The 24,771-nt window shown below is 47.0% G+C and overlaps 1 protein-coding gene across 2 annotated transcripts in view; it reads left to right on the forward strand.

Moving 5' to 3' along the window:
• Positions 1-271: 271 nt before the first annotated feature.
• Positions 272-24,771, forward strand: part of LOC311105074 (ankyrin repeat and KH domain-containing protein 1-like) — a 52,562-nt gene continuing 28,062 nt past the window's right edge. The window contains exons 1-10 of one of the 2 annotated variants that reach the window (XM_084147067.1): positions 272-697; positions 10,098-10,251; positions 17,455-17,611; positions 17,995-18,157; positions 19,907-20,054; positions 21,350-21,583; positions 21,769-21,863; positions 23,166-23,321; positions 23,988-24,069; positions 24,295-24,486. In XM_084147067.1, coding sequence (XP_084003193.1) covers positions 422-697; positions 10,098-10,251; positions 17,455-17,611; positions 17,995-18,157; positions 19,907-20,054; positions 21,350-21,583; positions 21,769-21,863; positions 23,166-23,321; positions 23,988-24,069; positions 24,295-24,486 — 1,657 coding nt within the window. In that variant the 5' untranslated portion in view covers positions 272-421. The remainder of the gene's footprint in view (positions 698-10,097; positions 10,252-17,454; positions 17,612-17,994; positions 18,158-19,906; positions 20,055-21,349; positions 21,584-21,768; positions 21,864-23,165; positions 23,322-23,987; positions 24,070-24,294; positions 24,487-24,771) is intronic. The other variant, XM_084147068.1, reaches the window with a different exon arrangement.

The raw sequence follows: 24,771 nt of genomic DNA on the forward strand, positions 1-24,771 counted from the left end.
AAATATTCCAGTTTATACATATTTACTTTTAATAAAAGTGCCTGGGCCAGTGAGGCCACTACACGTTTTGACGTTCGTTCTGAGAGACTCGTGATATCGGTAAACCTAACTGACGTCGCGTGCTTCCGCTTGACAAGCACCAAGGTAAACCAATCATTGTCAGTCATTTTTTTACGTCAGCCAATGGCGATTTCAGTATTTTGTTTAGAGGCGGAGTTTCTGAGAAACACAGAGAAATGGGTTAGGTTGTTAGCTAGAAAGTTAGCTAATGGCTGGGGGAAAGAGATCCTCCTCAACCCTCGCTTCGGGAGAGTTTCAGGATTTCCTGAAGTAAAAACACCCGAATATTCTACAAGAGATACCCCTAAAGGAAGTTAAGGTCAACAATAAGAACGCTAATATACGTATTGTCAAGATAAGTATGCAGGATGCAGTAGCCGGGACGAGAATGCTGACGGACGGCTTCGAGGACGAGATCGACTCGGTGACTCCTCGCACCCCAGCGGTAGGGATGGGGGTAGGAGCAACACCAGGAGTCGGACTTCGGGGCATAGGGATTGGTGTGGGCGGAAAGAAAGTACGATTGTTTGGCGAGCCCGGTGGGCCTTCTACAGATAGACTGGATTTCAAACTGGCTGCGGCTGCAGTCCTTTCCTCTGGTCCCGGATCCAACAGCGACGAAGACGAGGTCTCAGAGGTAACGTTAGCTGGATATGCTAGTTAGCCAGCTAGCTAGCAAACGTTCATCTCCCTGTCTAGCCAGCTAGTTAGTTGTGGGCAGCCACCCTCTCTTAGGCTGACGAAATAACCTAAAAAACAACTAAGAATTTGCTCGAAACATGTCTCCAGCAAACTCAATTTCTCATGGGTTGTCAGACATAAGGCAAATAGTGCAAGACAGCAACATAATTGTACGATAACCGATGGAATGTTTTATTTATGCGGCGTAGGCTGTGACCACGGCCTAGTTCGGGTGGAAGCGATCATGCCATCGTCAGTGCTAGCTAACGTTAGTAAGTTAGCAGTCGTCTCGCAGCGCAGACACACATTCTCAACTTCGGACACTGTACACAGTGGTGGGAGAGTACGTATTCACACACAGTCAGAACAAGCACGGGCTGTCAATCTTGCCAATATTAAAACTAGCTCAAATGTTATCGTAATGGTGCAATTACGTCACCTTTTTATAAATGATATCAATTTTAAATCCGACTGTCCTTCAATTCCTCAACACACGTTTTAGACAGCTAGTTAGCTAACGTTAACTGTCGTAGCTAGTTGAGTGGTCGATCATCGTGGTATCATAAATAAAGAACACGGAGGGATCAGATGACACTGGTCTCAGCCTCACGAGACGGTGCCAACTAAATGGCCAACTCTATCACTGTCCTGCGCTGTTACAATTGATAACAGTCCCCTTTCTGAGCTGTGGGCAACTTTACATGTGTTGGCAGGCTTACAGGGCACCACGGTTGAGGTTGATACCTGACAGTTGATCTAAGATCGCGAGCTACAACATGGTCACACGCACACAAACACAAACCACGAGTTCCTGTTCTGTCATCAGTAATGATGATGACAACACAACGGTTTCAACTGTAAAATCTTTCTTATGTGGATTGGTTCCCTGACACGTTTGCCCTCTGCGTGTTCACCACCAACCAATCAACATCTGCTTCCAGGTCAGGTGAAGGTGTGACTTTTGAAGCCACACCTGTGGTTGCCCTGCCATACTATGCCCTACCAAACCATGCCCTACTATACCATACCCAGCCCAACCCTAACCTGTCTGTGGACTTGAGGCGGCCATGACACTATCAAGTTGTCTGACTGACACATCGCTACCTGTCTGGCTATTCTGTCCACTTCCTACACAGGCTACAAAAACACCATGCCTGCCTTGTTATTCTAACTGTTGAAATGTAATTAGGCTTGCATGGCATGGCGTCATGTGACAGTCTATGGACTCCCATTCTAGGAACACAGTCTAGGATCATGTTTGCCTGAAAACCCAACGTTGAATTGCATTGAATTCTACGTCGGGCAAAAATGAGTGTTTGGTTCAGGAAAATTTCCTCTCACGACCTCTACAAGCCAGCAAATTATATTTAAACAGTCTAGACCGGTTGTTACCGCTGTTGGTCCTTTTGACGGTAGGAATGTGAGACCATATAACCACAGGAAAGTATAGTTAAATCACTTTATCAAAGCTGGTAGTGCATTGAGATGTCTATCACCTGAAGCATGGGTAGAACCAGGTAAACACGTGCACCAGCTCGGCAAGTATGCATGCGTGCTGTGCTTGCGTTTTCATTTTGTGCGCATGCTTCAGGTGATAGAAATCTCAACGCACTACCAGCGCTTTGAAAAGTTGATGTAATTATACTTTCCTGTGGATATAATGTCTCTCATCCCTACCTGCAAAAGGACCAACCACACAGACAACTGGTAAAGTAAGTTAAAATATCATTTTATTCAACATTCTGGCTGATGGAGTTGGAGAGAGGAAATGTTCCTGAATCAAACACTAATTTCTGCCCGACATAGAATTCAATGCAGTCGGGTTTCTAGGCAAGGATCGTGTGTGTGACGCATGTTGGAACTGCCAGACCAGGCGACAACCTGATAGTGATGCAGGGCTAAGGGGCACAATCCAGATAATACTGGAAAATCAATCCACTAAAACGTTTCTCATACATTTAAACAAAGGGTTTTATTTATTCATGAGGCAGTGACATTTTTTTTCTGTCATGTTATAAGTCTATCTGTTGTAACATGTGCACCTGCAGAGAGCACTTTCCCATTTCATGGTGTTGGATGGATGGAAGCTGTGGAGCCTGGCATGTTAACAGGGTGAAGACACTGCCTGTTGAGCTACCACCTCCTGACCATACCATAACCCACAAGTAAATAGTGAGCATTACATCTGCAATGGATTATAAGTTCTTATGTTTCATTTGGAAAATGAGATGGGGGGGGATAGGAGACGAAAGCAGGCAGCTATCTTTCTCGCTCTCGCTCTACCTTCTGTTGGGAATTAGTTGAGGCTGAATGTACAGTATATGTCTGATACCTGTGTCATGTTTTGTGGCCTTCCTAAAAGGCCTTGAGGATCTGGCTGAAAGGGAGGTATTGTTGTGAAATGTTAGCCTAGTGGAGAGCTCACTCCTGTGGGCTGCAGCTGAACTCTGAGCTCCAGGATTAAGCAGATGCCTTTCCAGGCCTTTCCAGCTTTCCGGATGCAACACAGTGCTGGGAACTGTAGTTCATTGATGGGCAGAACTGATGTACATTGTTGTTTGTGAGAGCCCTCTTGGAACTACATCCCCCAAAAGTAATTGTTTTCTGCATTCCAAGTGTATAGCTACATTCCTCCACACAGACTGCCGCTAGTCTGTCTGTGGACACCCAGTAGCTTTTCCTTACTGGTCCTCATCTCTGTAAAGGACTACAGCTAAGAGCAGACTATTGACGGAGTTAGCGCAGTCATCTTTTTATTTTGAATGCTGTTTGACAGTTGCAGGTGGGTCATTGTTTTCATGACATATCTTTGCATACTGTACTACTAGGAATGTGACCAGTTTGTCTTAATTATTTAATGTTTTTGTGTGAATTTGAAACAGTTTACTACCTATTGTCTGAAGTTTAAACACATCATTAATGCTCTTTTGAATATTGCTATTGTTGAATTCACAGGATCTATTCCCTCATTTTATCTGCACTCACGTCACGTTCCTCATAAATCTTTGCCAAGCAATGCTAGTAAACGGTACACTATTTTGGAGCTGGGACAGGTTGGTTGGCATGTTGGGTACACAGACAGACACAAGCCCCTCTCTCTGGCCCTGACCTTGGGCAGCTGCAGTCCCAGCACGGAGCTGCGCCAGGGGGCCCGTGCTGTATGTACTGAATTTGCCGCATACTGTTTTCCTCCTCAATGCTTTTGTGCTACCGTACCCCCCAGATACATACAGCCATGTACAGTCCAATACCATACGGTCAAGCCAGCCTTTCTCTCAGAGCTGGAAACTGATGGATATGGTTTTTAAATCAAGAGCTTGGCTTGCACTGTTTACAGTACACTAACTTATCAGAGCCCGCTTGGCCCCACTGGAGAGAACCTCATGCTGGTTGATGGTGTTGATATGGAACGGATGTCACTCCATGTATGTTTTTGAGATGTTTATTATGGAACAGTTGTTTTGCTCCTTGACCCACATCAAACTCTTGAATGTTTTCAGTTATTACACACACAAAGCAAACAAACTCATGTTTTTTGGTCAAAAGACAGTTTTCGGTTGCAAATCCCCTTAAAGGAATCAGCGTAATATGAACCACCATTTTGGAAAACATTGATTTAGAACATTTAAGGAGTTTGTACACCGAAAATGTTTGAGTTAGTTTGCGGACGACGTTGTGAGGTAGAAAACTGAGATGGAAATCTGTGTCCGTCACGAGTGTCGTCCTACATGGAGACCCTGGATCTTAGATATTCTATAGCTAGGTTGGCCTTTTGTGCTCAGCTCAGGGTAACTCACTCTACCTTAGAGCCAAGCCATTCATTAATCAACGGTTCCAGAATGGAGAAACAGGCTCTGTTCTCTCCCATCCACATCAGAGTTGCACTTACACTGGGAACATATCATATGCATAATATGTTAACCTTTCCCCACTGAATCTAAGTTTTGTTAGCATGGAGTGGACATGGACTATATTATCTACCATTAAGTACATTTTCTATCTAAACCAGGGATGGGCAACTCCAGTCCTCGGGGGCCGAGTGGTGCAGAGTATGTGAGCGGAGTTGAGCTGTCGGAAATCCCGCTCTGCGCTCCACTTTCCAACTGCTCTGCTAAAAACCACTCCTCGCTCACAGGAAGAAATAAAACAACCTCTACACATTATCTCCATTCATTTTTTTGGTTTAAGTCACAATTTAAACAACTCCCCATCTATCTTTTTGACTACGTGGACCTGCCAAGTATTGAAACCAAACCATATGATTTGAATAAAAATTATTTGTTATAAACAACAGGAAAAGGTGACTGTAAGAAGCGCTCATTGTTTCAAATATGCTACATGTCATATTGAACAGCATATAAACACTCTAAACAGCCACTGGTAAATAAGGAATTATTTCGGCTATATTATTAGCCTAATTCAATGATTAGGCTGGCAGGAACATTAAGCGCTCAGCATTTAAACAACATTTTGTTATTAAATCACGATAGTCTATAAATTGTCAATTTAGAGGCTGTGACTTACTTAGAATTAAATCAAAATGAAACAGTGCCTTTGAGTTCACTTTTAGAAACAAGTTTGGCCAGAGTCTTGTGGCTTCAGGCTCATGTGATGGTGCCTGTAGAGCAGGCCAGCAGCGGAGAATACCCTCTCCACGCTTGCAAAGCCACTGGGGATGCTAAACACCCTTCGGGCCACTCTCCAGGCACCATCGCTTGAAGCCACAAGACTCTGGCCAAACTTATTTCTAAAAGTGAATTCAAAGGCGCTGTTTCATTTTCATAGCCTCAGTTTCCATCACGAGGAGGTAGCGTATCTCCAAGCTGGTTACGCACCAGTTCATCCCCTATCACCCAATCAGTTTTAAACCTGGGCTCCAGGACTGCGAGGACCAGAATGTTTATCGTTATTGTACTGAGTGGAGACGTTATCTGATAGTGTTTCTGCAAAGCAGCAATGTCTATGGGTTGAGACACTGTAGTCAACAGTTTCTTTTATTTCCGACATGGCAGGGAGAATCATGCCCAGGGTCCCCAGCTCTTTCTGCATAGTGGTGTCAGAACCTCCACCAGGACCTGTTTGCCAATACATTTAGTTTAGGGGGAATTTTTCATAATCGGACATAGACTTCAGTTTGTTTTGCCACAATGGGCCTCTTTCGAAAATCTTCATTACAGACTCAATGATGCGTAATTGGCTGTTCCATCTTGTCATGCAGGCTTCTGTGGGGTGCACTCCCAATCTGTCACTTTCCTCTGTGTTCAATGTACTCTTCCTAACACTTTTCACAAGTTTCCCCACTTTCTGGATCAGTCCACTAACCCCATCATGCATGTTAATGGGATCCTTTATTGCGAGCTGAAGCATGTGAATTGGGCACTGTAAATTGAGATTTGACTCCGAAGTATTGGTTTACAATCGTGTCAATGTTGTTGGCTATATGGTCAGTTTGGGACTGAGAGTGCAGGTGGTGCGTCCTACTCCTCCGTGTCGGATGCCTCCTCTTAGTCCTGTCCATCATTGGTCTACTCTAAAGCAGGTAGGGTGAAGGCCTTGACCATGTTGCTTGCGCTGTCAGTCACCACTTGTATCAGCTGTCGCTGCACGTTCTAGTTCCTCAGGATACTTTGATATTTCTGCTAAATGGCCTCTGCTGTGTGGTGTCCTTGTATGTGCTCGCAGCTCAGCAACACCATGTGGCCTTTATATTTTCCGTCAATGAAACTAGCGACAATCCCCCAGGAAACTGTGCCCCCTTCTGCTAGTCCAAATGTCAGTTGACACAACGAAACCATCACCTAGTTGCAATAGATCTCTCAGCATGGCTTCAATTTCTTGGAGGGCATGAGGGTGTCTCGGACCGTACTATAGCAAGGCTGTGTAGCCTGGTTGAGCTGCACGTACAAAGTACCGGATCCCTTCCCATTCTCCCTTAGTTAGGGGCTCATAGTCCAAGTAAACCATTTAAAAAGAAAGCCTCATCCAATTGGCTCTTTCTCTTCCGCGACACTGCCGGGGCTTTACGTGCAGAAAAGTAATATTGGAGTGTGTCTTTCTCCTGCAAAGTTCATGGCTGCTGCATCTCCTTCTCTGTAAATACAAATTAGGACTGACACCAATTAGTCGACTGGTTGATAGGCTGTTGGTCGACCAATATTTCTTTAGTCAAGCAGCAGCAAATATGTTTTTTTTTATGGCTCACGACACCTGTCTGATTCACACCCATCTCAGTGAACTAATCCATTGCGGAGGCCGAGACTAATCCATTGCGGAGGCCGCAGGGATGGCACAGTCCAAGAAGGGGAGTGTGGCTAAGATGCACAATGCACGTCTCTCTCAGAATGTGCGCTCTCCCGTCAATTTGTGCACATTCATTGTTTCATAACTTCATTGTGTGGATTGTATGTTTGATTGTTAGTGTCTATCAATTCCACATATATCACCAGCAGTACGTTTACCGTTAATTCCTATTTCTCATCTACAATGTTTGTTTGGTTACGGTCATTTCTGTTAATGCATTCAGTATATTATTATTATTATTATTATTATTATTATTATTCCAGTCTTTTACCGTTCCTGGAACAAAATGTTTTTGTATAATGTTTCTATAGGTACATTTACATTTTAGTCATTTAGCAGATGCTCTTATCCAGAGCGACTTACAGTTAGTGAGTGCATACATGTTTTGTTATTTTTTTGATATTTTCTATTAATTTTTCATACTGGCCCCCCGTGGGAATTGAACCCACAACCCTGGCGTTGCAAACACCATGCTCTACCAACTGAGCTACACGTAGGCCTATAGAAAGCTCCTTGGAAGAAGTCATATGTCAGGCCTATTGGTCCAAAATCAATGATAATAGAACCTTGTTCCTTTCTGTTAGCATGTGCACATAGTACACCTTCATGCTTTCGGGATATGTGTCTTTTCAGATTCCACAATGATTCTTTAGTTGTAGACACTCACTCTCTTCCTCTTGTTCCTCCTCATCTTTTTAAGTCACCTTGAGTTTGCTCCTCTGTGTTTTTTATCATTCTTGATGAAAATATTCAGTGAACTCCATGACAGTAGCTAAAGCAAAGGGCTATAGCAGCACACAAGTAGACTACAGATGCATGCTGGGCCGGGCATGCCCTGAGCTCGTGAAGTGAGCACTACTGGAGTGAAATTGGAGTGGGCGAGAAAGCCGACCCTCCAGCCTTTGGGAAACTCGCCCCGAGCTCCAGTCAAATTGGGCACTCCTCCTCGCTCCCGCGCCACTCCGCTCACATACACTGGAGCTGTGTCACCCTAGCAAACACAGCTGATTTAAACTAATTGCATTCTAAACTGAAGATCACGATTCGTTGATTATTGGAGTCAGGTATGTTAGCTGGGAGTATTTTTTTAGGTACCCTTCCACCGATCTGTGCCTCGCCACAATCCTGTCTCAGAGCTCTACGGACAATTCTTCAACCTCATGGCTTGGTTTTTGCTCTGACATGCACTGTCAACTGTGGGACCTTTATATAGACAGGTGTGTCCCTTACCAAATCATGTCCAATCAATTGAATTTACCACAGCTGGACTCCAATCAATTTGTAGAAACATATCAAGGATGATCAATGGAAACAGGATGCACCTGAGCTCAATTTCGAGGCTCATAGCAAAGGGTCTGAATACTTATGTAAATACGGTATTTCAGTTTTTAATCTGTTAGTACATTTGCAAATAATGTGTCATTATGGGGTTTTGTGTGTAAATTGAGGAACATTTTTTTTATTGAATCAATTTTAGAATAACCCTGTAATGTAACAAAATGTGGGGAGGTCAAAGGGTCTGAATACTTTCCGAATGCAGTGCATCTGAAGCCTTGACTTGACGGAGTCTTCCTCAATGCTCAGACCATGTCCGTTATAAGGCCTCTTGGCCAATGTGAATGTGTCAGGCTGCAATGCTACTCTAGAGGCCCTGGCTAAAGATGGAGGGATGGACTTTGCATCAGACCTGACGTGACACCTCGGTGTGTACAGAATGTCTAGGTCAACAAAGGGAAAAACCAGCACAGGCCTGAGGCCTACGTATAGGACAGGGACTCCTTGAGAAATTACAGTGGGAGGTTTCGTTTTCACTGTCCCTGCCTGCCATAAAGCAGGCTGAAAGTTCATCCTAACCCTACAGCTGTCCCAGACCAAATGTCTGTGTCGGTGGGCCAAAATATATAGTCTGGTGTGATGTTTAATTGACATGACCTTGTCCTGGTCAGTTCACGCGTTCAGAAAAAACTTGAAGCTCAGCCTAATGCTTTCTGCATGCTTTTGTTCGGTTGGCACCTAACCGAACGAGTGTGCTCGCAATACTCCCTTTAAAGACCTTGAAAAATGAAAGAATGCTGCAATAGTACTGTTTGTCCATCTCGAGATGCCATAGCCCGTATATACTTCCTCAAAATAGTCAGAATGAATCTAAGAAAACTCAAGAAATCTGTCATAAATTTTTAAGTTTATGCCAAGGCGATCTTAGTTGCTAAATTTTACATCTAAAAAGTGAAAAAATGTGCTTGAAAACAATTAGTCTCTCGTTGAATGATAAACACTTAATTGAAGAATCCCTACTGTTGACCAATCACTGCCGAAGGGGTGTATACTTCATCCCTACTGTTGACCAATCACCGCCGAAGGGGTGTAAACTTCGGCAACCGACTTCCGCTTGCCTTAAGAAAATAATGTGTGTGCACGAGCAGCCGAAAAAAAAACCTTGCCAAAGACCAAAACGTCACAATGTGGTCATAATATATTGCTGAACTGTTTCAAATGGGAAGCCTTAAGTCTCATACAGACACAACTTTGGACCAAAATGCAGAGACATGTAACTGAACCTCCCTTTTTATAAACAATAACAATGTCTGACATAATTCTCTGGAAAAGATGTGTGTTAAAAATATGGAACCACACCCCTCATTTGTCTGGTCATTTGTTTAGAGTAAATGCAGTATCCATTCTACCCGGCAACACGCCACGGCCAATACGTTTCAGCTGCAGTTGGTTATCTGATCCACGCGTTTCTACTCACTCATGCGGTGGTGTTGGAGAAAAACATCCAGTCATGCAAATAAGACTGGAATTGTGGAGGCCACCAGTCAAACTGGAGAGCTGTGCTAGTTTACATTAGACCCCTTGTCTTAGTTGTTGATGACAAAGTCAAATATATACCTATGGATACAGATTTTTAAGCAATATAATATTACACGTTTTGGGGGTCGGCTGCAGATCATGATGCAACATCAAAAGTGAGATTTCCCCGTCTGCTGTTATGTACTTTATAAATTGTGCATTGCTTTTCTCCCCCCCCCCCCCCCCCCCTCTCCTTACCCAAGGTGGAGTCATTTATCTTGGACCAGGAGGACTTGGAGAACCCCATCATGAAGACTGCCTCTGAGCTGCTTTTGTCCAGCGCCACAGACGGTGTGGACCTACGCACCGTTGACCCAGAGACACAGGCCCGCCTCGAGGCCCTGCTAGAGGCTGCAGGTACGACCCTGAACCCATCTCTGGGCCCTAACCCTGACCCCTGTTGTTCAGAACCCAACTGGGCCCAATCCCACGGTTCAGCCCTGTCCCAAACCTGCCTCTATTTAGTCTAACTCAATTCAAACTCACTTCACCCTAAGACTTAGGCCTAGTACCCCATCCAAACCAATTCTATCCAACCCTACTTGACGTGAAAGGACCCCACCAGCAACCCAATTCCACCCTACCAGAACCCGACTCGCCCATCTAGTACTTCCCACAAACCTGACCCTAACACCTTGCCTTGCAGACTGTCGCATTTCTGCTTGATCCATTGAAGTGAACGTGTGGTTATCTGCATCTTGCACAGCATAGCTGTCACCTACCGTCCGACCATGTTAGATCACTGGTTACTTCAGGGGAAGGAGGAAGGCAGGAGGCGTTTCAAACAGGGCAAAGCCAGCCTGATGGAAAACCAGAAAGAGATATGTCCATGTTTCTAATGTCAACGTGTGTGTGCATAGCCTTCGGAAAGTATTCAGACGCCTTGACTTTTTCTACATTTTGTTACGTTACAGCCTTATTATAAAATCGATTTAAATAAATAAAAAAATCCTCATCTACACACAATACCCCATAATGACCAAAACTGTTTTTTTGGAAAACAGGTTTTTAGAAACGTTTGCTAATTTATTAGAAATTAAAAACAAAAATACCTTATTTATATAAGTATTAAGACCCTTTGTTATGAGACTCGAAATTGAGCTCAGGTGCATCCTGTTTCCATTGATCATCCTTGAGATGTTTCTACTACTGGATTGGAGTCCACCTGTGCTAAATTCAATTGATTGGACATGATTTGGAAAGGCACACACCTGTCTATATAAGGTCCCACAGTTGAAAGTGCATGTCAGAGCAAAAACCAAGCCATGAGGTCGAAGGAATTGTCCGTAGAGCTCCGAGACAGGATTGTGTCGAGGCACAGATCTGGGGAGGTGTACCAAAACATTTCTGCAGCATTGAAGGTCCCCAAGAACCTTAAATGGAAGAAGTTTGGAGGTGACCAAGAACACGATGGTCACTCTGACAGAGCTCTGGAGTTCCTCTGTGGAGATGGGAGAACCTTCTAGAAGGACAACCCGATCTGCAGCACTCCACCAATCAGGCCTTTATGGTAGAGTGGCCAGACGGAAGCCACTCCTTAGTAAAAGGCACATGACAGCCCGCTTGGAGTTTGCCAAAAGGCACCTAAAGACTCTCAGACCATGAGAAACAAGATTCTCTGGTCTGATGAAACCAAGATTGAACTCTTTGGCCTGAATGCCAAGCGTCACGTCTGGAGGAAACCTGGCACCATCCCTACGGTGAAGCATGGTGGTGGCAGCATCATGCTGTGGGGATGTTTTTCAGTGGCAGGGACTGGGAGACTAGTCAGGATCGAGGCAAAGATGAACGGAGCAAAGTACAGAGAGATCCTTGATGAAAACCTGCTCCAGAGCTCTCAGGACCTCAGACTGGGGCGACGGTTCACCTTCCAACAGGACAACGACCCTAAGCACACAGCCAAGACAACGCAGGAGTGGCTTCGGGACAAGTCTCTGAATGTCCTTGAGTGGCCCAGCCAGAGCTCGGACTTGAACCCGATCGAACATCTCTGGAGAGACCTGAAAATAGCTGTGCAGCGACACTCCCCTCCAACCTGACAGAGCTTGAGAGGATCTGCAGAGAAGAATGGGAGAAACTCCCCAAATACAGGTGTGCCAAGCTTGTAGCGTCATAACCAAGAAGACTCGAGGCTGTAATCGCTGCCAACAGTGCTTCAACAAAGTACTGAGTAAAGGGTCTGAATATCACCTTTCCATCAAGTCAGTTCGTCACAATTCTGCCCTGCTAGAGCTGCCCCGGTCAACTGTAAGTGCTGTTATTTTGAAGTGGAAACTTCTAGGAGCAAGAACGTGAAGTGGTAGGCCACACAAGCTCACAGAATGTGACCGCCGAGTGCTGAAGCGCGTAAAAATCGTCTTGCCTCAGTTGCAACACTCACTACCGCATTCCAAACTGCCTCTGGAAGCAATGTCAGCACAATAACTGTTCGTCGGAAGCTTCATGAAATGGGTTTCCATGGCCAAGCAGCCGCACACAAGCCTAAGATCACCATGCACAATGCCACACGTTGGCTGGAGTGGTGTAAAGCACGCCACCATTGGACTTTGGAGCAGTGGAAAGGCGTTTTTGGAGTGAATAATCACGCTTTACCATCTGGCAGTCCGACGGACGAATCTGGATTTGGCAGATGCCAGGAGAACGCTATCTGCCCCAATGCATAGTGCCAACTGTAAAGTTTGGAGGAAGAATGGTCTGGGGCTGTTTTTCATGGTTCGGGCTAGGCCCCTTATTTCCAGTGAAGCGAAATGTTATTCTGTGCTTCAACTTTGTGGCAACAGTTTGGGGAAGGCCCTTTCCTGTTTCAGCATCACAATGTCCCCGTGCACAAAGCGAGGTCCATACAGAAATGGTTTGTCGAGATCGGTGTGGAAGAACTTGACCCTCCTGCACAGAGTCGAGATCGGTGTGGAAGAACTTGACCCTCCTGCACAGAGCCCTGACCTCAACCCCATCGAACACCTTTGGGGTGAATTGTAAAGCAGACTGCGAGCCAGGCCTAATCGCTCAACATCAGTGCTGGATGTTAAAGCTATGTTGTAGGGTTGTTACATGGTGTTCATGGTGTTCTCATAGATAGTTCCAGTGGATTAGACAGCAGGCCCTCAGATTTGACACATTGTACACAGCCAGAGAAGTCTTTTTCAAACTAGGCTAGGTCGCTGAGTCTGAGCAGGATGCAGTGGTTAACAGACTCAAAGGCTTTAGCCAGATCAGTAAAAACAGCCTCACAATACTGCTTGTTGTCAAAAGCTGATATGATGTTGTTTAGACAGGACAATACAACGATCAACCCCCCAAACCTCAGCCTTCCACCACTTGCCCTGCCCTGCCTGCCCGCCTGGGGAAATGTTGTGAAATCCTTCTGACAGCTAGGCATAGCCAAAGTTTAGTCTCACTCACACAGGCAGAGCAGAGGGTAGTAGTTATGACAACACTGACTGGCAGGACCCACCCACTCACACAGAGTTTTACTTCTAAACTTTTCTGTTACAAAGATGTTTGCGTACCGTGTGGCTGCTGTCTTAATCTCTGACCCAACTTTTGCTTTTTTCTGATTCTTTTGGCGTTTATCTTTACTTTACTGTGCTGTTGCTTGCAAGTTTTAGATTTTCACTGTACTTGTGCATGTGACAACTAAAACTTCCACTAATGTAGGGTAAAGGCAAACGTATGCCTCTACGCTCACTTTCTCCCCGTCTCTTGTGTCAACACACACACACAGATATAACATATAGCCCCTGGTTCTCCTCAGACTTGACTGCCCTTGACCAGCACAAAAACATCCTGTGGCGTATTGCATTAGCATCGAACAGCCCCCGCGATATGCAACTTTTCAGAGAAGTCAGGAACCAATATACACAATCAGTTAGGAAAGCAAAGGCTAGCTTTTTCAAACAGTTATTTGCATCCTGTAGCACTAACTCCAAAAAGTTTTGGGACACTGTAAAGTCCATGGAGCATAAGAGCACCTCCTCCCCACTGCACTGAGGCTAGGAAACACTGTCACCATCGATAAATCTACAATAATCGAGAATTTCAACAAGCATTTTACTACGGCTGGCCATGCTTTCCCCCTGGCTACCACTACCCCGGCCACCAGCTCTGCACCCTCCGCTGCAACTTGCCCATGCCTCCCCCGCTTCTCCTTCACACAAATTCAGACAGCTGATGTTCTGAAAGAGCTGAAAAATCTGGACCCCTACAAATCAGCTGGGCTAGACAATCTGGACCCTTTTCTTTCTAAAATTAGCTGCTGAAATTGTCGCAACCCCTATTACTAGCCTGTTCAACCTCTCTTTCGTAACGTCTGAGATCCCCAGAGATTGGAAAGCTGCCGCGGTCATCCCCCTCTTCAAAGGGCGTGACACTCTAGATCCAAACTGTTACAGACCTATATCCATCCTGCCCTGCCTTTCGAAAGCCAAGTTAACAAACAGATCACCGACCATTTCGAATCCCACCGTACCTTCTCCGCTATGCAATCCGGTTTCCGAGCTGGGCATGGGTGCACCTCAGCCACGCTCAAGGTCCTAAACGATATTATAACCGCGATCGATAAAAGTCAGTACTGCGCAGCCGTCTTCATCGACCTGTTCAAGGCTTTCGACTCTGTCAACCACCGCATTCTTATTGGCAGACTAAATAGCCTTGGTTTCTCTGACTGCCTCGCCTGGTTCACCAACTACTTCTCAGAGTTCAATGTGTCAAATCGGAGGACCTGTTGTCTGAACCTCTGGCCGTCTCTATGGGGGTGCCACAGGGTTCAATTCTCGGGCCGACTCTATTCTCTGTGTATATCAATGATGTCGCTCTTGCTGCTGGTGACGCTCGGATCCACCTCTATGCGGACGACACCATTTTGTATACATCTGGCCCTTCATTGGACACTGTGTTAACAAACCTCCAAACGAGCTTCAATGCCATACAACACTCCTTCTGTAGCCTCCAACTGCTATTAAACACTAGTAAATCTAAATGCATGCTCTTCAACCGATCGCTGCTTGCACCCGCCCACCCGACTAGAATCACTACTCTCGGCGGGTCTGACCTAGAGTATGTGGACAACTACAAATACCTAGGTGTCTGGTTAGACTGTAAACTCTCCTTCCAGACTCACATTAAGCATCTCCAATCAAAAGTTAGATCTAGAATCGGCTTCCTATTTCGCAACAAAGCCTCCTTCACTCATGCTGCCAAACATGCCCTCGTAAAACTGACTATCCTACCGATCCTTGACTTCGGCGATGTAATTTACAAAATAGCCTCCAACACTCTACTCAGCAAATTGGATGTAGTCTATCACAGTGCCATCCGTTTTGTCTCCAAAGCCCCATATACTACCCACTATTGTGACCTGTACGCTCTTGTTGGCTGGCACTCACTACATATTTGTCGCCAAATCCACTGGCTCCAGGTCATCTATAAATCACTGCTAGGTAAATCCCTGTCTTATCTTAGCTCACTGGTCACCATAGCAACACCCACCCGTAGTCTGTGCTCCAGCAGGTATATCTCACTGGTCATCCCCAAAGCCAACACCTCCTTTGGCCGCCATTCCTTCCAGTTCTCTGCTGCCAATGACTGGAACGAACTGCAAAAATCTCTGAAGCTGGAGACTCTTATCTCCCTCACTAACTTTAAGTGTCAGTTGTCAGAGCACCTTACCGATCACTGCACCTGTACACAGCCATTCTGAAATTAGCCCACCCAACTACCTCATCCCCATATTGTTATTTATTTTGCTAATTTGCACCCCAGTATCTCTATTTGCACATCATCTTTTGCACATCTATCATTCCAGTGTTCATTACGAAATTGTAACTATTTTGCACTATGGCCTATTTATTGCCTTACCTCCATAACTTACTACATTCGCACACATTGTATATATATTTTCTGTTGTATTTTTGACTTTATGTTTTGTTTATCCCAAATGTAATTCTGTGTTGTTTTTTATCGCACTGCTTTGCTTTATCTTGGTCAGGTCGCAATTGTAAATGAGAACTTGTTCTCAACTGGCTTCTTACCTGTTTAAATAAAGGTGAAATAAAATAAAAATAAAATAAAAAACACAGTATTTTGGCTTGGATGGCCTCCCTGGATGGGAAGTGGGTCTTGCTCCTTGTGAAAGAGGTCCTTCAATGTAGGTTAACAGAACAAGCGGTCTGTTTTATCCTCATGCCTGCGTCTCGCTCTCTTCCCTGCATTTCGGTCCTCTCTCTCTCTTCTGCAGGCTTTCTCTTCCTTCCCCTCCCCTTACCTCCCCTCCCTCCCACACACTCTCTTGTATGACATTCTTGCTTTTCTCCCTGCTGTTTCTCTTGTCCAATACTTTCTACACAGTGTTAGTCCACCACTCTAGTCGTCATCTATAATTCACACACAGGAGGCAGAAGACCGAGCTCTGCTAGCCTATAGGCCCCCAAGCCCCTAGCTAGTCCCTACTCCCTAGACACCAGCTAGCCCCCAGCCCTTTAGGTAGCACCCTAAAACCTATCTTAGGCTCTAGTCTAGCCCCCAGGCTCTTAGGGTTAGATCTGTGAGGACTGGGTCAGTCGGTTTCCACCTAGCCTCTCGGAGGGGAAGGTGGAGCTACTCTCACATTACTTAGTGTGAAATATCTCTTGACCTTTTTAACATGTAGACATAGACAGAGTGTACAAAACATTAGGAACACCTTCCTAATATTGAGTTTCACCCCCTTTTGCCCTCAGAACAGCCGCAATTCATCAGGGCATGTACTCTACAAGGTGTCAAAAGTGTTCCACAGGGATGCTGGCCCATGTTGACTCCAGTGCTTCGCACAGTTGTGTCAAGTTGGCTGGATATCCTTTGGGGGGTGGACCATTCTTGATACTCACTGGAAACTGTTGAGTGTGAAACCCAGCAATGTTGCAGTTCTTAATAATAATAATAATAATAATAATAAGCCATTTAGCAGACGCTTTTATCCAAAGCGACTTACAGTCATGCGTGCATACATTTTTGTGTATGGGTGGTCCCGGGGATCGAACCCACTACCTTGGCGTTACAAGCGCCGTGCTCTACCAGCTGAGCTACAGAGGATCTGTAGGCGCACTGATTTGACACATTCAAATCAGTGCGCCTGGCACCTACTACTATAGCCCGTTCAAAGGCACTTCAATATTTTGTCTTGCCCATTCACCCTCTGTTTGGCACACATACAGAATCCATATCTCAAGGCTTCAATAAAAAATATTTCTTTAACCTGTCTCCTCCCCTCCATCTACACTGATTTTGAAGGGGATTTAACAAGTGACATCAATAAGAGATCATAGCTTTCACCTGGTCAGTCTATGTCATGGAAAGAGCACTCGTCATGTTTTGTACACAGTGTATATACCCAAGACTGTTAAGCTTGTCAAATCTCAGTTTTCCTGATTTGGATCTAACCCATGCTTGTGTGTTTTTGTTTTAATGAATGCCTCTACTAACCATGGATTGGATTGGCTGTGGCTGGACTTGCCTCTACGATCACCTGCCTGGCTTCTTTGGTGTGGTTTTTCCCCCATGCTGTGATGACCTTTAACCCGGAAGGCATTGGTAAACTGTCAACTGCGGATGGTAAAGCGTTTGCAGATCCCGAGGTGCTGCGGAGGCTGACGTCGTCAGTGAGCTGTGCCCTGGACGAGGCGGCTGCCGCCCTGACGCGCATGAGAGCAGAGAACACACTCAACGCTGGCCAGGCCGACAAGTATGTATCTACCCCAGTCTGTACGTCAATATATATCAATACATTTACATTTTAGTCATTTAGCAGACATGAGAAGAGAACATATTCAACGCTGGGCAGGCTGACAAGTATGTGAGACCAACTGAATATAGCAATCAATATCTGAATGTCAGTCAATGTATTACCTCCGTGATCAAAATGTCACTCGATCAAACAGTTTAGTCAAGCATCATATGTCTGGTTGTTTCTCTGTCACTGTAATAGCAGAAGTGTGATCATGAGCTGTGTGTGTGTGTGTGGGCATTAGTTGTGTGTGTGTGTGTGTGTTGGTATTCGTTGTGTGTTAATGCATGTATGTAAGGGACCTGTGTGTTCTCCTGTCACAGTGGCAGTAATTGTAGCAGTCTGGTTATTTTCAGCCGTAGTCTAGCGGAGGCGTGTTCGGACGGAGACGTGAACGCTGTGAGGAAGCTACTAGACGAGGGGAGGAGCGTCAACGAACACACTGAGGAGGGAGAGAGTCTGCTCTGCCTAGCCTGCTCTGCTGGATACTATGAACTCGCACAGGTGTGTGTGAGAGAGAGCAGTGCGTGTCTGTACGCGAGTGTGTAATCGTTCTTTTTCAAAAACATCTTAGTAACTTTCGTGAACTGTCTTCTCTTTTTGGGGTTATGTCAGAATGAGTTTCAGTCCCCCACAAACTATCTACAGCACATACAGTGAGGGGGAAAAAAGTATTTGATCCCCTGCTGCTTTTGTACGTTTGCCCACTGACAAAGACATGATCAGTCTATAATTTTTATGGTAGGTTTATTTGAACAGTGAGAGACAGAATAACAACAAAAAAATCCAGAAAAACGCATGTCAAAAATGTTATAAATTGATTTGCATTTTAATGAGGGAAATAAGTATTTGACCCCCTCTCAATCAGAAAGATTTCTGGCTCCCAGGTGTCTTTTATACAGGTAACGAGCTGAGATTAGGAGCACACTCTTAAAGGGAGTGCTCCTAATCTCAGTTTGTTACCTGTATAAAAGACACCTGTCCACAGAAGCAATCAATCAATCAGATTCCAAACTCTCCACCATGGCCAAGACCAAAGAGCTCTCCAAGGATGTCAGGGACAAGATTGTAGACCTACACAAGGCTGGAATGGGCAACAAGACCATCGCCAAGCAGCTTGGTGAGAAGGTGTGATTATTCGCAAATGGAAGAAACACAAAAGAACTGTCAGTCTCCCTTGGCCTGGGGCTCCATGCAAGATCTCACCTCGTGGAGTTGCAATGATCATGAGAACGGTGAGGAATCAGCCCAGAACTACACGGGAGGATCTTGTCAATGATCTCAAGGCAGCTGGGACCATAGTCTCCAAGAAAACAATTGGTAACACACTACGCCGTGAAGGACTGAAATCCTGCAGCGCCCGCAAGGTCCCCCTGCTCAAGAAAGCACATATACAGGCCCGTCTGATGTTGCCAATGAACATCTGAATGATTCAGAGGAGAACTGGGTGAAAGTGTTGTGGTCAGATGAGACCAAAATCGAGCTCTTTGGCATCAACTCAACTCGCCGTGTTTGGAGGAGGAGGAATGCTGCCTATGACCCCAAGAACGTCCCCACCGTCAAACATGGAGGTGGAAACATTATGCTTTGGGGGTGTTTTTCTGCTAAGGGGACAGGACAACTTCACCGCATCAAAGGGAAGATGGACGGGGCCATGTACCGTCAAATCTTGGGTGAGAACCTCCTTCCCTCAGCCAGGGCATTGAAAATAGTTTGTGGATGGGTATTCCAGCAAGACAATGACACAAAACACACGGCCAAGTCAACAAAGGAGTGGCTCAAGAAGAAGCACATTAAGGTCCTGGAGTGGCCTAGCCAGTCTCCAGACCTAAATCCCATAGAAAATCTGTGGAGGGAGCTGAAGGTTCGAGTTGCCAAACGTCAGCCTTGAAACCTTAATGTCTTGCAGAAGATCTGCAAAGAGGAGTGGAACAAAATCCCTCCTGAGATGTGTGCAAACCTGGTGGCCAACTACAAGAAATGTCTGACCTCTGTGATTGCCAACAAGGGTTTTGCCACCAAGTAGTAAGTCATGTTTTGCAGACATATAACATTTTTGACATGTGTTTTTCTGGATTTTTTTGTTGTTATTCTGTGTCTCACTGTTCAAATAAACCTACCATTAAAATTATAGACTGATCATGTCTTTGTCAGTGGGCAAACGTACAAAATCAGCAGGGGATCAAATACTTTTTTCCCTCACTGTACATTTACATTGTATGACCTCTGACCCCTGCTGTGATTGGTTGTTAGGTATTGCTGGCCATGCATGCCAACGTGGAGGACCGGGGGATTAAAGGTGACATCACTCCCCTGATGGCGGCGGCCAGCGGAGGTTACGTCGACATCGTCAAGCTGCTCCTGGTCCACGGGGCTGATGCCAACGCACAGTCCTCCACTGGTACGAATATATACACACACACACATATTTATCGTTTTCCATCTGCCTTGCTCAATGTGCGTGTGGTTATTTCTATTCATTATTTGTTGGTCCAAACCAAAATGTTTAGATTTCTGCTTGGACAATATGCCCCATCTAGCCCCATCTAGCTCCATTGAGTTGCATTAAATCTAAACCTCACTAACACAAGTATTGTATCTAGTCCTCCTCTCCCTCCGCCTCTCTCTCTCTCTCTCTCTCTCTCTCTCTCTCCCTGTAGGTAACACAGCCCTGACGTATGGGCTCTCTCCCTGTAGGTAACACAGCCCTGACGTATGGGCTCTCTCCCTGTAGGTAACACAGCCCTGACGTATGGGCTCTCTCCCTGTAGGTGACACAGCCCTGACGTATGGGCTCTCTCCCTGTAGGTAACACAGCCCTGACGTATGGGCTCTCTCCCTGTAGGTAACACAGCCCTGACGTATGGGCTCTCTCCCTGTAGGTAACACAGCCCTGACGTATGGGCTCTCTCCCTGTAGGTAACACAGCCCTGACGTATGGGCTCTCTCCCTGTAGGTAACACAGCCCTGACGTATGGGCTCTCTCCCTGTAGGTAACACAGCCCTGACGTATGGGCTCTCTCCCTGTAGGTAACACAGCCCTGACGTATGGGCTCTCTCCCTGTAGGTGACACAGCCCTGACGTATGGGCTCTCTCCCTGTAGGTGACACAGCCCTGACGTATGGGCTCTCTCCCTGTAGGTAACACAGCCCTGACGTATGGGCTCTCTCCCTGTAGGTAACACAGCCCTGACGTATGGTCTCTCTCCCTGTAGGTAACACAGCCCTGACATATGGGCTCTCCCCCTGTAGGTAACACAGCCCTGACGTATGGGCTCTCTCCCTGTAGGTAACACAGCCCTGACGTATGGGCTCTCTCCCTGTAGGTAACACAGCCCTGACGTATGGGCTCTCTCCCTGTAGGTAACACAGCCCTGACGTATGGGCTCTCTCCCTGTAGGTAACACAGCCCTGACGTATGGGCTCTCTCCCTGTAGGTAACACAGCCCTGACGTATGGTCTCTCTCCCTGTAGGTAACACTGCCCTGACGTATGGGCTCTCTCCCTGTAGGTAACACAGCCCTGACGTATGGGCTCTCTCCCTGTAGGTAACACAGCCCTGACGTATGGGCTCTCTCCCTGTAGGTAACACAGCCCTGACGTATGGGCTCTCTCCCTGTAGGTAACACAGCCCTGACGTATGGGCTCTCTCCCTGTAGGTAACACAGCCCTGACGTATGGGCTCTCTCCCTGTAGGTAACACAGCCCTGACGTATGCGTGTGCCGGGGGGTTCGTAGATGTGGTGAAGGTTCTCTTAAAGGAGGGGGCCAACATCGAGGACCACAACGAGAACGGCCACACACCCCTAATGGAGGGGGCGAGCGCGGGCCACGTGGATGTGGCCAGGGTTCTGCTGGAGTACGGCGCCGGGATCAACACACACTCCAACGAGTTCAAGGAGAGCGCCCTCACACTGGCCTGCTACAAAGGTGACACTCTACTTCACTTCTCATCTATGTATTCACTGTTCCCTTTGATTGTTTTAGATGTTTTCTTGTGGTGCTCGCTCACATAGCCCCCCAAAAGCAGCATTCATAGACAACAAAATAACAATTTAAATTAAATGATCTTTCTGTTACTCTCTCCTTCCCCTGCTCTCTCCCTCTCCCTCCAGGTCATCTGGACATGGTGAGGTTTCTGCTGGAAGCTGGGGCAGATCAGGAGCATAAGACTGATGAGATGCACACAGCACTGATGGAAGCCTGCATGGTGAGCATATGACCCAACACACAGCCCCTCTCTTCTCTCTCCCTGCATGGTGAGCATATGACCCAACACACAGCCCCTCTCTTCTCTCTCCCTGCGTGGTGAGCATATGACCCAACACACAGCCCCTCTCTTCTCTCTCCCTGCGTGGTGAGCATATGACCCAACACACAGCCCCTCTCTTCTCTCTCCCTGCGTGGTGAGCATATGACCCAACACACAGCCCCTCTCTTCTCTCTCCCTGCGTGGTGAGCATATGACCCAACACACAGCCCCTCTCTTCTCTCTCCCTGCGTGGTGAGCATATGACCCAACACACAGCCCCTCTCTTCTCTCTCCCTGCGTGGTGAGCATATGACCCAACACACAGCCCCTCTCTTCTCTCTCCCTACATGGTGAGCATATGACCCAACACACAGCCCCTCTCTTCTCTCTCCCTGCGTGGTGAGCATATGACCCAACACACAGCCCCTCTCTTCTCTCTCCCTGCGTGGTGAGCATATGACCCAACACACAGCCCCTCTCTTCTCTCTCCCTGCGTGGTGAGCATATGACCCAACACACAGCCCCTCTCTTCTCTCTCCCTGCATGGTGAGCATATGACCCAACACACAGCCCCTCTCTTCTCTCTCCCTGCGTGGTGAGCATATGACCCAACACACAGCCCCTCTCTTCTCTCTCCCTGCGTGGTGAGCATATGACCCAACACACAGCCCCTCTCTTCTCTCTCCCTGCATGGTGAGCATATGACCCAACACACAGCCCCTCTCTTCTCTCTCCCTGCGTGGTGAGCATATGACCCAACACACAGCCCCTCTCTTCTCTCTCCCTGCATGGTGAGCATATGACCCAACACACAGCCCCTCTCTTCTCTCTCCCTGCATGGTGAGCATATGACCCAACACACAGCCCCTCTCTTCTCTCTCCCTGCGTGGTGAGCATATGACCCAACACACAGCCCCTCTCTTCTCTCTCCCTGCGTGGTGAGCATATGACCCAACACACAGCCCCTCTCTTCTCTCTCCCTGCGTGGTGAGCATATGACCCAACACACAGCCCCTCTCTTCTCTCTCCCTGCGTGGTGAGCATATGACCCAACACACAGCCCCTCTCTTCTCTCTCCCTGCGTGGTGAGCATATGACCCAACACACAGCCCCTCTCTTCTCTCTCCCTGCGTGGTGAGCATATGACCCAACACACAGCCCCTCTCTTCTCTCTTCCTGCGTGTGTGTGTGTGTGTGTGTGTGTGTAACCCACTCAGGTGCTTATGTTGTCCCTGTGTGTGTGTGTGTCTCCTGTCCCAGGATGGGCATGTGGAGGTGGCACGGCTGCTGCTGGACAGCGGGGCGCAGGTCAACATGCCCGCTGACTCCTTCGAGTCGCCCCTCACCCTGGCAGCCTGCGGCGGGCACGTAGAACTAGCAGCTCTGCTCATAGAGAGAGGAGCCAACCTAGAGGAGGTGAGTAGCAACACAATAACAGTGGATGTTAGAATGTGTGTGTGTAGGTGAATGATGAGGGTTACAGCCCTCTGATGGGTTAGGGTCACACAGAGAGAGAGACGGTGACTCACCCCTACCAACCCGCTCTGAGGGCCCTCTGTTGTCACACTGAGGGTGACTAGTGGCGAGGGGATCAATAAACCCATCAACTTCAGGACGCTCCTGACTTGAATGATGCAATTCATATTCATATAAAAGAAGCAGGAAATTCAAATGAACAAATCCCCCCCTGCCGTTTTACAACCCTCCGTAACAGTTAAACATTTAATTTGGGAGGTATTTTTATATTTTACATGTGTCAAGTCTCGACATCAGACAAACCAATGCACGTGTCATATAATTAGGCACGCCTCTCCATTCTTTTGTGAAATTGCACAAAAACAACACAGTGCCTTATGGGATTCCACTTCGCTATGAAGCCGGCAGCGTTGCAGGCTCAGTCTAAGTGCCTACTGGAGGGGCTAATTAGCCTCTACGCCCTTGATCATTTTCACTCCTTCTGCTTTGGGACACTTGTGCAAATGGCGGAGGCGCACGTGAATGTGCAAATAGCGGGGCGAGGGGAAGGGGGTGATTTGGGATTCAGCCACTGAGTCCTGTAACTGGATGTTTTAATGTGTCTAGGTGAATGATGAAGGCTATACCCCTCTGATGGAGGCAGCCAGAGAAGGCCATGAAGAGATGGTGGCTCTGCTGCTGGCTCAGGGTAATGAACTGGGAGACGACTGGCAACTGGGATCATATGGAACTAGAACATAAATGGATACCTGCACACTGTTCAATGCTCTTGCATATACTATGTTATTGTGTGGAAATAACTGCTTTGTCAGGCCTGTTGGAGAGGGTCTCACTCCTAAAATAGACACTAACCTCTCTCCATCTCTCTCTCTCTCACTCTATTTATCGCTCTCTCTCCTCCCTCCCCCTCCAGGTGCCAACATCAACGCCCAGACGGAGGAAACCCAGGAGACAGCCCTGACCCTGGCCTGCTGTGGAGGGTTCCTGGAGGTGGCTGACTTCCTCATCAAGGCCGGAGCCGACATCGAACTGGGCTGCTCCACACCTCTCATGGAGGCTGCTCAGGAGGGACACCTGGAGCTGGTCAAATACCTCCTGGCTGCAGGTACAGACAGACACAGACAGACATACGGACACACAGACAGACATACGGACACACAGACAGACATACGGACACACAGACAGACATACGGACACACAGACAGACGGACGGACACACAGACGGAGGGACGGACGGACACACAGACGGAGAGAGACGGACGGACTGACACGGAGAGAGAGACGGACGGACTGACACGGAGAGAGAGACGGACGGACTGACACGGAGAGAGAGACGGACGGACTGACACGGAGAGAGACGGACGGACTGACACGGAGAGAGAGACGGACG

The sequence above is a fragment of the Coregonus lavaretus genome, assembly GCF_964263955.1.
Source record: "Coregonus lavaretus genome assembly, chromosome: 29".
NCBI lineage: Eukaryota > Metazoa > Chordata > Actinopteri > Salmoniformes > Salmonidae > Coregonus > Coregonus lavaretus.